The sequence below is a fragment of the Chiloscyllium plagiosum genome, chromosome 20, assembly GCF_004010195.1.
Source record: "Chiloscyllium plagiosum isolate BGI_BamShark_2017 chromosome 20, ASM401019v2, whole genome shotgun sequence".
NCBI classification, from domain to species: domain Eukaryota; kingdom Metazoa; phylum Chordata; class Chondrichthyes; order Orectolobiformes; family Hemiscylliidae; genus Chiloscyllium; species Chiloscyllium plagiosum.
The window spans coordinates 42,302,078-42,317,636 of record NC_057729.1 but is presented as its reverse complement, the minus strand read 5'-3'; the positions used below and the strand labels follow the sequence as shown (position 1 = coordinate 42,317,636).

At 40.8% G+C, this 15,559-nt stretch overlaps 1 protein-coding gene and 1 long non-coding RNA gene across 11 annotated transcripts in view; one reads left to right on the top strand and one right to left on the bottom strand.

Annotated features, from left to right (window-relative positions):
- Window positions 1-15,193, bottom strand: part of LOC122560207 — a 119,296-nt gene extending 104,103 nt beyond the window's left edge. For 2 of the 4 annotated variants that reach the window (XM_043710621.1, XM_043710620.1), the window contains exon 1: window positions 14,771-15,193. In XM_043710621.1, the coding sequence (XP_043566556.1) occupies window positions 14,771-15,193 (423 nt within the window). Of the gene's footprint in view, window positions 1-8,198; window positions 8,645-13,004; window positions 13,086-14,770 lie in introns of those variants that run through there. The other 2 variants (XR_006314695.1, XR_006314696.1) reach the window with 2 other exon arrangements.
- LOC122560208 overlaps window positions 14,427-15,559 on the top strand; it is a 150,557-nt gene continuing 149,424 nt past the window's right edge. For 2 of the 7 annotated variants that reach the window (XR_006314699.1, XR_006314698.1), the window contains exon 1: window positions 14,429-15,270. This is a non-coding gene — a long non-coding RNA (uncharacterized LOC122560208). Of the gene's footprint in view, window positions 15,271-15,559 lie in introns of all 7 variants that reach the window. The other 5 variants (XR_006314702.1, XR_006314703.1, XR_006314697.1 and 2 more) reach the window with 4 other exon arrangements.

Below are 15,559 nucleotides of genomic sequence, written 5' to 3'. Positions count from 1 at the left end.
AACTCAATCAAGTTTGTGAGACATGATTTCCCATGCACAAAGCCAAGCCCTAAGCAGTCCTTGCTTTTCCAAATACATGTACATCCTGTCTCTCAGGATTCCCTCCAACAACTTGCCCACCACCGAGGTCAGGCTCACCGGTCTATAGTTCCCTGGCTTGTCTTTACCGCCCTTCTTAAACAGTGGTACCATGTTTGCCAACCTCCAGTCTTCCGGCACCTCACCCGTGACTATCGATGATACAAATATCTCAGCAAGAGGCCCAGCAATCACTTCTCTAGCTTTCCACAGAGTTCTTGCTGTACACCTGATCATGTCCAGGGGATTTATCCACTTTTAACCGTTTCAAGACATCCAGCACTTCCTCCTCTGTAATCTGGACATTTTGCAAGATGTCACCATCTATTTCCCTACAGTCTATATCTTCCATATCCTTTTCCACAGTAAATACTGATGCAAAATATCCATTTAGTATCTCCCCCATTTTCTGTGGCTCCACACAAAGGCCGCCTTGCTGATCTTTGAGGGGTCCTTCTGTCTATTACCCTCACTACCAATTCCCCTTGCACACTTCTTTTTTTTCCTCAATACAACAAGCAACTGGACTATCCACAGTATCTGGCCTTGGCTTTGGCAATCATCTAGAGAAGAACTGTCACTCTTCGTATTATCCGAGGCCAACAAATGATGTGCAAGGGATGTGTGCTCGGGAGATTCCCTCACAACCTATTCCCTCTCCGACTGCACTTCCTTAAACTGCATGGTGATTACGTCCTGAAATGTTCTATCCATAAACCTCTTGGCCTCATAAATTCACTGTAGTGCCTCCAGCTGCAGCTCAAACTCCAAACTGCAGAGCTCAAGTTATTCCTGACAGAGGCACCTACTGCAGACTTGTTCATCCAGACCACCAGGATATTTAATTTCAGCAATGATTATTCCATTCAGAAATGGTATTAATCCAGAAATTCAGGTAATGTTCTGGGGATCCAGGTTCAAATCCCCCACAGCAGGTGGTGGAATTTGAATTCAATTAAAGAATCTGGAATTAAGGATCTAATGATGACAATGAAACTATTGTCAATTGTCATAAAAACCATTGGGTTCACTAATGTCCTTTAGGGTAGGAAATCTGTTATTCTTACCTGGCCTGGCCTACATGTGATCCCAGAGCCAAAGCAATGTGGTTGATACTTAACTGCCTTTTGGGCAATTAGGCATAGGCAATAAATGCTGACCTAGCCAATGACGCTGAGACATCCCGTGAGATAATTAAAAAGAAATTATCAATGGGAGGTGGTTAAACTCTGTCACTTTGGAGATGGTTATTGCCTGACACTTGTGTGGCATGAGCATCACTCATCATATATCACTAAGCTTGAATATTGTCCAGGTGTTGCTGCATGCAGGCGCAGATTGCTTTATCATCTATGGCCACACGAATCGTGTCGAGTACTTTGCAAACTTTGACAAATGTCCTCACTTCAAAGGCAGGATATCATTCATGAATTAGCTTAAGTTGTTTGGACCTAGGAGAATGCCCTGTGGAACCACACTCACACCTATGCACGCATCCTGTCATAGGCTTATACCCCATCACACTCAGACACATACTTGACCAAGCTTACACACACATTCTTTCACATGCACTCACGTGCACACACTCACTGTCTCTCCTGCACGTGCACACACATAGGTTTATGATGTGTATTGTATTTTCAGAATTACTTTCTATTTTGCTCAAAAACTGCATGAATCCATGTAAGAGTCTGTAAGTCCCACTTTAGAAATTGAACCAGTCTGACTCAACTGATGGTTTGCATGCCAGGGTACTTAAGGAGGTGGCTCTAGAAATCGTGGACGCATTGGTAATCATTTTCCAAAATTCATTAGACTCAGGATCACTTCCTGTGGATTGGAGGGTGGCTAATGTTGTCCCACTTTCCAAGAAGGGAGGGAGAGAGGAAACAGGGAATTATAGACTGGTTAGCCTGATGTCAGTGATGGGAAAGATGCTGGAATCAATTATAAAAGATGAAATTGCGACTCATTTGGATAGCAGTAACTGGATAGGTCAGAGTCAGCATGGATTTATGAAGGAGAAATTGTGCTTGACTAATCTTCTGGAATTTTTTGAGGATGCAACTATGAAGATGGACAAAGGAGAGCCAGTGAATGTAATGTACCTGGACTTTCAGAAAGCCTTTAGTAAAGTCCCACATAGGAGATTAGTGAGCAAAATTAGGGCACATGGTTTTGGGGGCAAAATTGGATTGAAAATTGGCTGACTGTTAGGAAGCAAAGAGTAGTGGTAAACGGGCCCCTTTCGGAATGACAGGCGGTGATCAGTGGGGTACCACAAGGTTCAGTACTATGACCACAGCTGTTTACAATATACATTAATGATATAGATGAAGGCATTAGAAGTAATATTAGCAAATTAGCTGATGACACAAAGCTGGCTGGCAGGGTGAAATGTGAGGAGGATGTTATGAGAATACAGGGTGACTTGGACAGGCTAGGTGAGTGGACGGATGCATGGCAGATGCAGTTTAATGTGGATGAACGTGTGGTTATCCACTTTAGTCACAAGAACAGGAAGGCAGATTACTACCTAAATGGAGTCAAGTAAGGTAAAGGGTAAATACAACGAGATTTAGGTGTTCTTGTACATCAGTCAATGAAAGCAAGCATGCAGGTACAGCAGGCAGTGAGGAAAGCTAATGGCATGCTGGCCTTCATAACAAGAGGAATTGAGTATATGAGCAAAGATGTCCTTCTGTAGCTGTATAGGGCCCTGGTGACACCACACCTGGAGTATTGTGTGCAGTTTTGGTCTCCAAATTTGAGGAAGGACATTCTGGCTATTGAGGGAGTGCAGCACGTGTTCACGTGGTCAATTCCCGGAATGGCAGGACTATCATATGTTGAAAGATTGGAGCGACTGGGCTTGTATATACTTGAATTTAGAAGGATGAGAGGGGATTTGATTGAGACGTATAAGATTATTAAAAGATTGGACACTCTGGAGGCAGGAAGCATGATTCCATTGATGGCTAAATTCAAAACCAATGGACACAGTTTAAAAATAAGGAGTAGGCCATTTAGAAACGAGTTGAGGAGAAACTTCTTCACCCAGAGAGCGGTGGATATATGGAATGCTCTTCCTCAGAAGGCTGTGGAGGCCAAGTCTCTGGATACTTTCAAGAAAGAGACGGATAGAGCTCTTAAAAATTGTGGAATCAAGGGTTATGGGGATAAGGCAGGAACAGGATTACGATTGTGGATGATCAACCATGATCATAATGAATGGTGCTGCTGGCTGGAAGGGCCGAATGGCCTACTCCTGCACCTATTGTCCATTGTCTATAACATTGGGAAACAGACAGACTTTAACCTCACACCTTTAATGCATTGTCTGAGCTGAGATGGCACCTATTGTTAGAAAGGTTGAAGCTATCTTGAGAATATAACTTAAAAAGGAGTTCTGGGATTTACATATTAAAGAACTGAAACTCGCATATCCCATTCTAAAAGATGAAAGACTTAATCTAAATTTGTTTAATATATCATTACAGCTCTGAGACGCTGTAACCGTTTCTCTATAAATTCTGTGTCTTATGGTCCTGTTCCACAACCACCTGATTGAAGAGGCAGTGCCTCGAAAGCTAGTGCTTCCAAATAAACCTTTTGGACTATAACCTGGTGTTGTGTGATTTTTAACTTTGTCCCCCCCAGTCCAACACTGGCTCCTCCACATCAAAACTTTAGAACCCCAGCAGTGAGAACCTCAGGTTGAGATGTCTCTACTTCCAACAAGCAAAACCATCTTCTTTTGTTCCACCAATCACTCCAGTGAAACACTTTCCTCCTGATTTCCTTTGACTTCAGTTCGATGAGGCTCCTGTGATGCCACAATTGATCAAATTCTGCCTTGATATCAAGAACCGTCCCTCTCTCATCTCATTTCCAGAATTCAACTCTGTTATCCATATTGGGACCAATAATTTAATGAGGTCAGAAGCTGATTGGCCCTGAGCATTAGTGGGCTGGTTAGTGGTGAGTAAGTTCTGCTTGATAGCACTGTTGCTGATCCATTCCATATTTCACTGATGGTTAACAGTTGACTGATGGAGAAGTAATTGATTGTTTTTTGTATGCTTTTCTGCATTCCTCATTGAATTGATTCTGTAATTTTAATGACAATAGTAGCGTGAAAGATATGCTGGACCACAAGGTTATAGACTATGATAGAATGAATTTCTGCTGCTGAAAGCCCTCACTGGTTCAAATCCCACCTGTTCCAAAGGTGTGTATTAACATTTCTGAAAAGGTTGATTGGGGAAAATAGTTCTTTTTGAGTTGCTAGATTTCTTGTGAGGTTTTTTTTCAGTCAGCACCATCGTAGTATCACACAATATGATGCAGAGATTTCTCAATGTGAAGGTTAGGAAAAGGACAAGTGTGAGAAAAGTTATATGTCAGTAACCTCCTCAACAGTTTTAAAGAGCCCACACCACAGCATTGTTCCTTTGTTTTACTCCTTTCACTGACAGAAACCTAAACTGAGTTTGGAACCAAATACCTTCTTGACTCTGTTAAATCAAGGAGGTTTGAATATCTTTCACATAAGGCTTTTGCACAAAGCACTACAATACAAAATAACAATGACCTTGATGTGCCAAATAGCTTTCTCTCGATTCACAGTCTATGTTCTAAAGTATTTGCCATGCCAAAAGCAGCAGCAGTGACTCATCAACAAATGGATTGAACCATCTATCAGTCAGAAATGTCAGTGTGTGCAGAGCAATTTCACTGAAGGTAGAGACATAGTTGGGTTATATGTTTGGCCTAAAAATCTGATTGTGCGACACACATTATTCAGGCATAAAATAGGCATCTTGTAGTCTAATATGACAGGTCACATGAGGGTTGAATCTATTTGCCAGTAACTGTGCTTCCATAGAACAAAATAACCCCTCATTCAGTACTAATTGAGAATTGTACTTGAGAGATCATAGGATAACTGGGGTGGGAAACTGATAAACATTGCTGTCCTGAAATATATACACAGTTCTGAAAGTGTGCCTGCGGTTTAATATCATCTAATTGCATCTGACTAAGCGGTTCATGATTTGAAAATGTATAATCGATTAATTTAATGAAGATATGTTGCTGTCATCAGCACTCTAATATCATGTAATAATTTTCAATATGCTGTTTTTATCTGAAAATATATTAGAAGTATGTAATATGATATTATTGCCAGCAGTGTGATGTGACAAATTTCGCTCTCTGTGAGGTTCACCATAATCAGTCAGGCTGGCTTGTGAAGATATTTATCATATAACGCTGCTGGCCATGACTTATCCTCTACATCTGTGTTCTACATTCTCCAATGACAATGCTGTGTGTGTGATGACATTTATACTTCCAGTTTAAATTTCCAGTTGCAGCTGTTATTGCCTATAGCATATTGAACACTTTCTCAAAGGAATTTTGATGTTTAGTGAAATTGAACGGTTTATTGTTATTTTTGCTGACATCCATAGAGTACATTTAGACAAATATTCATTGCTTGAAGGTATGCCAAAGCATATGTCCACAGATACTACTTGGATAGGGTGTCAAATACCTGCCAACATTCTCCTGAAACATGAAAGGTTACATTAGAACCTTAAAGTTACTGGATCACTTAGACACTTGACAATAGACTATTCTTCTTACGTGTGCATTATACATTAGTTAGAATAAACATGTGCTGGCATACCAAGAGAAATATGTTTAGTAACAGTTGGCTTTGAGTAGCTGATGTACTGAAGGAGGAATTTGACTTGCAACTCTAATGGGGCAGTTCAGATTTGCTTGAATTGTGGCTTGTGCTCTAGCCAGCGTTCCAACAGAGGCCTATTAAGTAGAACTGATAACCTGCAATTACGAAAACAGCCAGTTCACGTCGTTATGATAATCAATGTACAGTATCATCTAAGTGTTAACTCCAGTATTAGCCATGGATCATTTGATAGCACTCTTGCCTCTGAATCAGAGATTTTAGCTTAAAGCTGCAGTCCAGATCTCAGCACAAAACCAAGACTGACAATCCAACGTTGTATAGAGGGAATTTTAGAATGTCCAAGGCATTGTCTTTTGGAAGCAGTGTTAAAGTGGATATAAAGGTCAGATAGCAAATTTGAAAAAAAAAAGGGAAATTCTTCTCGGTAACCTTATGACTCAACCACCATGATTAAACAACATACTGTTTTATCATTCTCACATTGCTTATTGTTGGACCATGCTGTGTATAAGTTGATTGGAGCATTTCTGACAATACAATCAAAAGTATTCCATTGGCAGTTGATTCACTTGGAATGTCTTGATGTTATGAAAAGAAATATAAAATACACGTCTTTTTACTACTTGCAGTTGGTCAAGATATGCTTTATTCACTTCATCCCATAGTTATGTCCATAGCAAGAAGCAGTATACTTATTTGAACTAACAGCTTGCATGGTTCATTACCTGGCTTATTTGGTAAGACTAACTGAGTGGCGAAGAGCATTTGTAGAACCAATTGACATAAAGAGTTGAAAGTCAATAAATCTCCTAATTTGAGAAAAAAAATCTTGTGCCACATGATTAAAACAGATTTCGATAATACATACAATGTGTAGTTTAATGACCAGTAAAGTGTTGCAGCCAAGTGTTCTAATGCACAACTCCTGAAACATAACAACAAAACTCTAATCAGCAATCTCCTAGATTCTCTACTGTACTTCTCAACCATGCAATCATCAGCTCAGTAAAAAGAAAGTAAAAGCATTGGGTATGTTTGGTATTCTGATGCTGCTGGTAAAGAACCTCACATGAGGGCAGTGCATGTCAGAGAAAAGTCGACAGTATGACTGAGCCAAGTCTCTGATCATGTTCCCATTGAGCAAAGCTGCCCATTGAGAGTGCAGGATCACTACATTTACCCTATTAGTAGATAATAGACATAGTAATAAATCCCTAGATGTGAGTTAAAATGTTACACTCCAGTCTCCTTATGATTTTACCTGTTCCTCCTGAACTGAATTATAACATTGTAACTCAGTCTCATTTCTCTATTATTTTGCATTTATGAACTCTGCCACACAAAGTATCTACTAAGTTATTGATTATTGGAATTATCAAATGGTTCTCGGAAATCATGCATTACTTTAAATAATTTAAATAGCACTGTTAAGTACGAAGTATACACATAATTGGATATGTTGACAATTTAATTACCAATCTCCAAAGCTGCAGAATTGACAGCACAAGAAGTCCTTGGCCATTCATTACAATCCTCATATTAATGCATCAGCTCGTACTGCCAGCAAGTTACTTAATCCATAAAACATCCAACAAGACAGCACCATTTCAAGACACAATCAGCTGATGCTTACTTATTGTACATGTTCCCAGTAATATGTTCATATGATATGCATTTAAACAGATTGTTGCAGATCTCTGTAAGAACTCCTGCTAAGAGCAGTAAGCAGTGATGCTAGTCTGATGTTGTAAGATAATAATAAAAATACTGGTAGTATAACCATGAATCCTCATGTAACACTGACATATTTTATAGCACAAGTGAGCTTTTGAAACCTCAGCGGTTCCTTCTTCAATGATAAAGTGTCTCAAGTGCTCATTTATGACTAATACGGGGATACCAATAACTCCATAATAATAAAAAAAGAACTCATTAGCACCAAAACATACCGATGGAGAAACAGTTGGTTTCTGCTCCTTCATTTCCAATTTTGCCTTGTCATTTTTAGATTTCATTTATATAATTGTAATAAATGAGGACTTTATCAGTTATTTTTTTTGATCACAATGAAACATTACTTGAATATTTTGTATTGTCTGAGCGAGATTTGCAATCAAGAACTATGCAATCAGTACTTTCATCTGATTTTGCATTTGGAGTAGGTATTTAATGAGAGAAACTCTCATATTGAACACTATTTATTGCATATATATAAATAGTTAATTTGTCTATTTAGTAAGCAGATTTTTAACTAGTGCCAAAACTTTGACTGTTTGATTTGAATTTTAGAAACATTTACCTTTAGATTACATATTAACAACAACTTACATTTGTATGGTATCTTTAACACAATGAAATGGTTCAAGGCACTTCACAACAAAAATAGCTTATCTATTTGGTCCTAGTATAGAAGATTTTCAGAACGATAACACACCTTGTCCTGCCCTCCAACATCAAAGTTAATAGAATCTCTATGACAGTCTATTTAAGAATTACTGTTTGGATTTACAACATGAGTTTTTATTTTTATCTAATTCATATGAATGTTTTATTTCCTAGTATTCTTGATTAATTTTCGGTAACATCAAGAGGCTTGTAGAGTGGACACAAATTGCAATAGCTCAATTTCAATTTAAAGTCTCATTTACTGTTTTGTTCCTAGTTTTTTTACACTGCATCTTTTTCTGAAAGGCACAGTTTTATGGCATCCGATAGTCTCAGATCCCTTGCCAAAGTGACAGTTTTGCATGTATGAGCTTAGACATGGAGGCCAACCCATGCCCCTCCAATCATCATCCTTTGTCTTTATATCCGATATAGGAACTCACCAAGTATTCACCATGGATAGACCTTAGAAGGAAATGAAATGAATAAATGAAATGAAATGCAATAGCTTTATTGTCACATAGACTCAATGAGTACAGTAATAAGTTTATACGTTGCCATGTATAGCATCAAAGGTACCTAGGTAAAGCTTCTTTAATTACAAGATTTTAGAAAATAGGGAAATAAAATGTCCAGGATTGTAGAAATAAAAGGCCAGAACAGCGGTCTCCCAATTCATTCCAAGCTGGCACTACGTCTCCAGTCCAGGCTATGCCAGGCTTCATCTTGCCGATCGTGAGGCTGGGAGATTGCTCCATATCACCACTCTGGGCTGAGGATGGCCTGACAGGATGCCATGACGGGATGCTGGCCAAGGAAGCTATTACACCAGGCCGGGAGGGCATTCTAGGAGGCCGCTGCTCCAGGCCAGGAGGCCACCCTGGGAAGCTGCTATACCAGGCCGGTAACCCAAATTGGGAAGCTGGTACACCAGGCTGGGAGGGCACTCTGGGAGGCTGCTACGCCAGGCCGGGAGGGCACTCTGGGAGGCTAGTATGCCAAGCTGGGAGGCCACTCTGAGAGGCTGGTACACCAGGCCAGGTCCCATGCTGGGAGACTGCTAGGCCAGGCCAGGGCACCACCCAGGGATGCTAGTACACCAGACCGTGAGGCCACTCTGGGAGTCTGGTACACCAGCCAGGAAGCCACCCTGGGAGGCTGGTACACCAGGCAGGGAGGCCACTCTGGGAGGCTAGTGCACCAGACTGGGAGGCCACTCTGTGAGGCTGGTAGGCCAGGCTGGGTTGCCACTCTGTGAGGCTAGTATGCCAGGCTGGGCGGCCCCTTTGGGAGCCTGCTATGTCAGGCCAGGGGATCACCCCAGGAGGCCACATGGGGAGGCCACTGTTCCATGCCGGGTCGCCACCCCAACAGGCTGCTATGCCAGTGCAGGAGGCCACTCCAGGAGGCTGGTATATCAGGCTGGAAAGCCACTCATTTCTAAAGGGCAGTGGTGTCTGCACAACTCCAGGATGATTCGGACCTGACTTCCAGCAGAGAGGTATCATATTTGAGCACTATTCTACACTGACTTTATAGTTATATGTTCTTTTCCAACAGAAGCTTACTGTAAAGTACAAAACCTGGTTGATTTACATCCCCTTCCTATGCCTCCATTTAAGCTAAAGATACTGAAGCCAACTGGAGCTGTGTTTCTCCCTCCTACCTCCTGTGTCCAACTAAACTAAATTGACTTGGGACTGAAACTGACTCATTGGAAGGTAAATTATAACCATTGAATATAATGATCTGAACCTTTAGCGAGGGCCGAAGGGCCTGTTCTGCATTGTATTGTTCCTATCCAGATCAGAACTCCCATCTCCAAACCAGATCAGGCCAAAGGATGCTCCCTGATCTGACCAGAGTTTTGTAGCCTAATTTCCGAGACAGGAGCCTTCGTGACAAAAGCAGTCCAGCAAACCATTCACACCATATCATAGTCAATAGTCACAGACACTCCTCCCCTTTCTGTGGCAAGATCTGTTGTATTCATTGCTTCATTGTTCCCAAATTACATTAGCAGTTACTGAGTTCAGGCAAATGTGATAGGTAAGTGGGATTGGGGAGGGTATGAGGTGCATGAAGGGGTAAGAGAGCCACATGCTAAGTGGTTGAGAAGGCACAGGTAGCAAATGGGTGAGATGATTGGGTAGCAGGCGGGTGAGGGCAAGGTATCAGATGTGTGAGGGATACAAGTGAAAGGTGTGGTAGCAAGGGGGTACCAGTGAGGAACAAGGTGATAGGTAATTCAGGGGGTAGGGTGCCAATTGGATGAGAGGGAGCAAATTGTAGATGGGTGTGAGGATAAGGGGTCAAGTGGGGGCAAGGTGTCAGGGTCTGTGAAGAATAAGTTGGAAGGTACATGAGGACGTAGAGCGATAGTTGGATGTGCTATTAGGTAGCTAGATGGTTGAGGGCTGAGGGTGGCAGGTAGGTGAGGGGTTAGGGTGTGAGGTGTTTGAGGGGTGGCAAAACAGATGTGTGGGCGGTTTATGGGTGTTAGCTAAATGGGGAGAGGAATGGGTGAATCAGGTGTCAGGAGGGACCCTGAAGTCTGGGTGTCAGGTAGTTGAGGGTTCAAGTTGGGTATTTGAGTAGTATTGTTGTAGGTCTCGGCTGGTGTTCAACTGGAGTTGTGAGCCTACCTGGTGTCCATAGGAGGAGGTGGGGTGTCAATTGGGTATCCGAGGGGTTGGTCAGATCAGGGTGGTAGCCCAGTGGGAGGGGTAGCATGAAGGATTGGGGTGTCAATTTTATAGTTTTCGAAGAGTTAGAACAGATTTTAATTTCTCTAACATTTCCTGGTTGGCTAGCAAGTTAAGTGAATCAGAACCCTCCAAAGCCTCTGATTCTAAGTCAGAATAACTGCCTGGTGCTGGGCAAATACAGGATTGTCAGGGCATCAGAATTTCTGAGACATCCTGCCATGCCTCTTGTGGGATATGTCCATTTGGAGACTGGAAGATCTGGGTCTAGGTGTGTGTCAAGTGATATCAGTTTATTTTTCTTGATTTTGGGCACAGTTCCTCAGATATTTCTTTGCTGTGGTATGATTTCATCAGTACCAGGTACCCTTTGGTAATTTTACCCAGGTAGTCAGTCTTTAGCTGTGAACCTTGACTGTGAATGTCAGCAGGCAATTCATTTATGGGAGGAGCAAAATTGCACTGAAGCCTGGACCAGTCACATCTTCTTTGCTCATACATGCTGCAGCCAATTACAGAACCTCTATTATCTCTTCAGTTGAGATTGTCCATGTGGTTTAACAACTCACTGATTAACTCACTGAGACATTAAGTGAGCAGAGGTTCACTTAATATGTTTATTTATTCTGGGGAGATTGCAAGATTCAAGTGTTGGGAAGAGTTTTCGAAAACACTACACAGGAGAATGTGTGTGATTTCGGTGACAGTGTTAAATAGGTGGTATCGGTTTTGAATCATCATTGTGTATCTCTCTCAATTTTTATTTTGCAAAGTATAGTGGTGGCTGATGTGATCCGACCTCACTCTTCATACAATCACCCAAGGACAAAACTTACCCAAAAAATCTAAGTCCTCATGGCTGTGGGATTATAACATCAGTTTTAACACAGTGGAAATGTAGTTCAGTGTGACATTAGAGACTACTCTGCAGCCGTGTTGCTTATCCCCAGACAATAAGGAATGCCAGTGTGATGACATGGTATGATATCATTGCATTACCATCAGCGTGACCTTAGACCTTATCTCAGTGACACCTGAAATGTCTCATAGTGGTGTTATACAGGGTACAAATATTAATGGGACTTAATGTAACTGTTTATTGCTAAAAATCAATTCTGTGTTATCAATTTCAGATTTACCACAAAGTTCAAAACATAAACTAAGTTGAAAGAATGACAGATACTGTCACCTTTCTTTCAAGGTCCTTTAGTAATATACATTCCTTAGCTTCAGTAAGTATACTGGGATTTTACTTTTGGATCTTGTTAGGTGCAATTAAAAAGGAGAGAAACAGAAAACTAGTAAAAGCTGCATTATTAAATAAATTCGAACTAAAATTATGATGGGTCAGGACAAGAATAAAAATGGATCTTTCAACAATTCCTCAGTGACTATTCACACAGGAAAATATAACAATATTTCTAATCTCCTCCTGCCTCTTTCTTGACCAATTTATTTTTCTTCGATTTTAATTTCCACGTACCTTCATTCAGTGAAGACAGCATTCAATGAATAGCTGCAAGCAAATCAATATCCCAAATACAACAAGCACTTTAATACCATTAAAGTATCATTCCCACTCCACCCTGCACAATCTAGAAACTGATATAAATGTGCAATACATATTATATATTACAGTTTTATGCAGATAAATTATGCAAACAATTTCCCTTTTTTTCCCTGCTTTGGGAATAATACAGACTTAAATGGAAAAACTAAATTGAAGAGAAATCTATAGAAACAAATCCTAGAAAGATACACCTCTGATCATGAATGTTTACTTTCTCAGAAACATAAAAATATTCAGGAATAAACATTTCTCCTTCACTGTGTGATTTCATTCTCCTGTTAAAAATGTAATGAGTTAACTATAGAAATGATGGATGGAAAAAAAGTGGCCAAGCTTTCACAGTTGTGGGACACAGTAATTCTTAATAGATGTGTCTGAGAGCATATTAAAGCAGTTCCATTTTTGTTCACTTCAGGGTTATAGGGTTAAAGCGATAATTTAACATACAGAATAAATAATGTTTGACATATTTCAGTCCTTACTATAAATATTGCTTTGTTTGAATGCCTGTACTTCTAAAATACAATCAGGCATTAAAATTATTACCTACGTTTTACTTTCTTGCCACCTCAACCTGGAATCATTAGGGGATAATACATATATCATTCGATCCAAGTCAGTAAGATTTCTCTGCAGTGCATATCCTTGAGAAAGGAAAAGGTAGGAAATTAATAAGGTCTTTTGTCACCAAAAGTCTAATGCACCTCAGTTGTCTTAAATGTATGATTTATCTCACCAGTAGCTGTATGCAATGCCAACCAAACTAGCCGCATTGTTTGTGATAAATATATTCCTGCAGTACATCATGGTATCAAAATATCCTTAGGTTTTTCCAGCTGGCCTACCTTAGGTAAAGATGCTGCACTGGATTGTGTTGAAATTACAGCATGAATAGATAGGTGGTTTTGTGTGTGTGTGGAATTTGTATATTGGTCTATATTTGTATCTTCTGTATAAATATTGATACAAATTGTAAGGGAATGCGAATTCATGTACCGAAAACAGTTCAGGCAGATGATAATTTTTGGATTTATGGAAAAGAGTAAAATCTATAGTGAACAGATAAAATATAATCTGAAATTTGCAGTACCATATCTCTTGTACGTGCAGTTTGTCTGGTATAAAATCGGTCACAAGAACATGAAGCCTGGGACCAATAATGAAGATCAGAAATCCTCCTGCTCTGGAGCATGTTACAAAAATATTGTATAGATTATGGCTCACAGGGGAAAGGTGAAACTTGGTTAGTTTTATAGCTGTGTGCTTACATTTTAAACCCTGCTCGCATCCTTTCTTTTAGTACTGAACAGCTGGTTGCTGCAATCAAATAAATCAACTCTCTCGTTACCCCCCCAACTCTGCATAAAGAATCCTGTCATTAAACTGAACATTCCCTCTGGTCTTATTCATGGACAGTTATCTTTGGAGTATAATGTTGAGGGCTGGAGTCTGGGGATCCTCTCTTGGTCAGTTATCACTGGGGACCAAAATTGCTACCTATTGAGATTTACACTATTCAGCTCTGATAGGAAGCCCTACAGTAGATTAGTGCTCACCAGAGCAGCTCAGAAGGACCCAAAGGGAGGTTTCACAGCATGCTATCTAAACTGATCTTCCTGTTACTATAAGTAAATTGAATACATGGATAACAAGTGCTATCTGAATGCTATTGAAAAGCGTTGTTACAAACTAATGAAAGAAGACGGAGTCACAGAGGTGTGGCCATCCTAGTTGGTTTGTACCTTTAATTTGTTTGTACCTTTCCCAAGCATTTTCTGTTTAATTGCACCATGCTGTTGAAGGGAGGGAGAAGGGGGATGAAATCAATATCCTTTCAAGTTCCTTCCTTTCAAGACATTTCCATTGTTTTCTTCAGCAAAACAAAAAGTTAAACAGATTCAGCACAGTTTCTGTCAAGATCTATTATTATATCGATGCTTACCATACATAGTAGGGACCTACAGAATCACTAGGAGATGTTAGTGGTAAGATGAGATACCTCTTTATTTGGCCTGGCTAAAAATAGCAGTCAAATGGCAGAGTCAGGCCACTGCAGGACAAGTAGTCAATGGGCTGAACAAGCGATTGAACTCCAAATACTCCCGGCTCGGCAATCTGCAGCTGACAGGCTATTTTTTGCTATGGTTGACTAAATATGGTCAGGGAGGGAGCAACAGTGAAGAGACTGGTTGTCGGTTGTGCATGTTTCAGATGCTTAGCTGGGTATATAAGTACTAGAAATGTGGTCCCACTTTCTGATTAGAAAGTATTCTCAGCAAACCCCTCCTGCGTGTGTGAGTCCCGACCTCTACTGACCTCTGGAGGGGAGAAGGTAGCTTCTTGCAGTCCTGTACAGCGCAGCTCATCTGTATCAAGGTGTGCTGTGCTGCAGCATCCATTCGAGTGAAGGTTGCCTCTCCTAAACTCCTGGTTTTGTCCTTCAGTGTGGTCTGCCTCTCTTCTTTCTTTCTCTCTCTCTCTCTCTCTCTCTCTCTGCCTTTCAGTTACTGCTTGTCGCTTGTATGCTATACATTCTAACACCCACGAATGTGGCAAGTCTGTGCTGCAGCAGAATAGAAGGAGTTGGGGGCTGCTAAATTCCGAAGAATTTCTACATCCGAGGACTAATACCATCACAGGGCCCAGTTTCTGCATAAGAGATTGGTTATGAGAGAAGGCTGACGGTTGCTGCATGAAGTGCATTATTACCTCGTGATATTGTGACCCTCCTCTATGCATCCCTAACTCTCCAAAGCTGATTCAGCTTTCAGCTAGTGCTCTGGTGACACAACTGCTGCAACAGAATCTCTGATCTGGTATGTCTTTCTGTTCTTTCCTGCTCCTCTAACTGCTCTGACTGCATATGTGCCTGACAGTGGGGCTCAGAAATCCCTTGTCCATGCAACATGCTCCCTGAATTATGTGTGCGCATGGCAGTCGATCTGTGTGTCTGTTTCTGTATATATATTTTACTGTGATGGTGGGAGCCTGTTTCTGTGTGTGTGTGTGTGTGACTGCAGGAGGTTGTGAGGGGTTTAATTCTGCCATGGTGTACTTCATTTTTTTTAAAAAAACTGCAGAGCAAGCAATGGGCTAGAATGATCT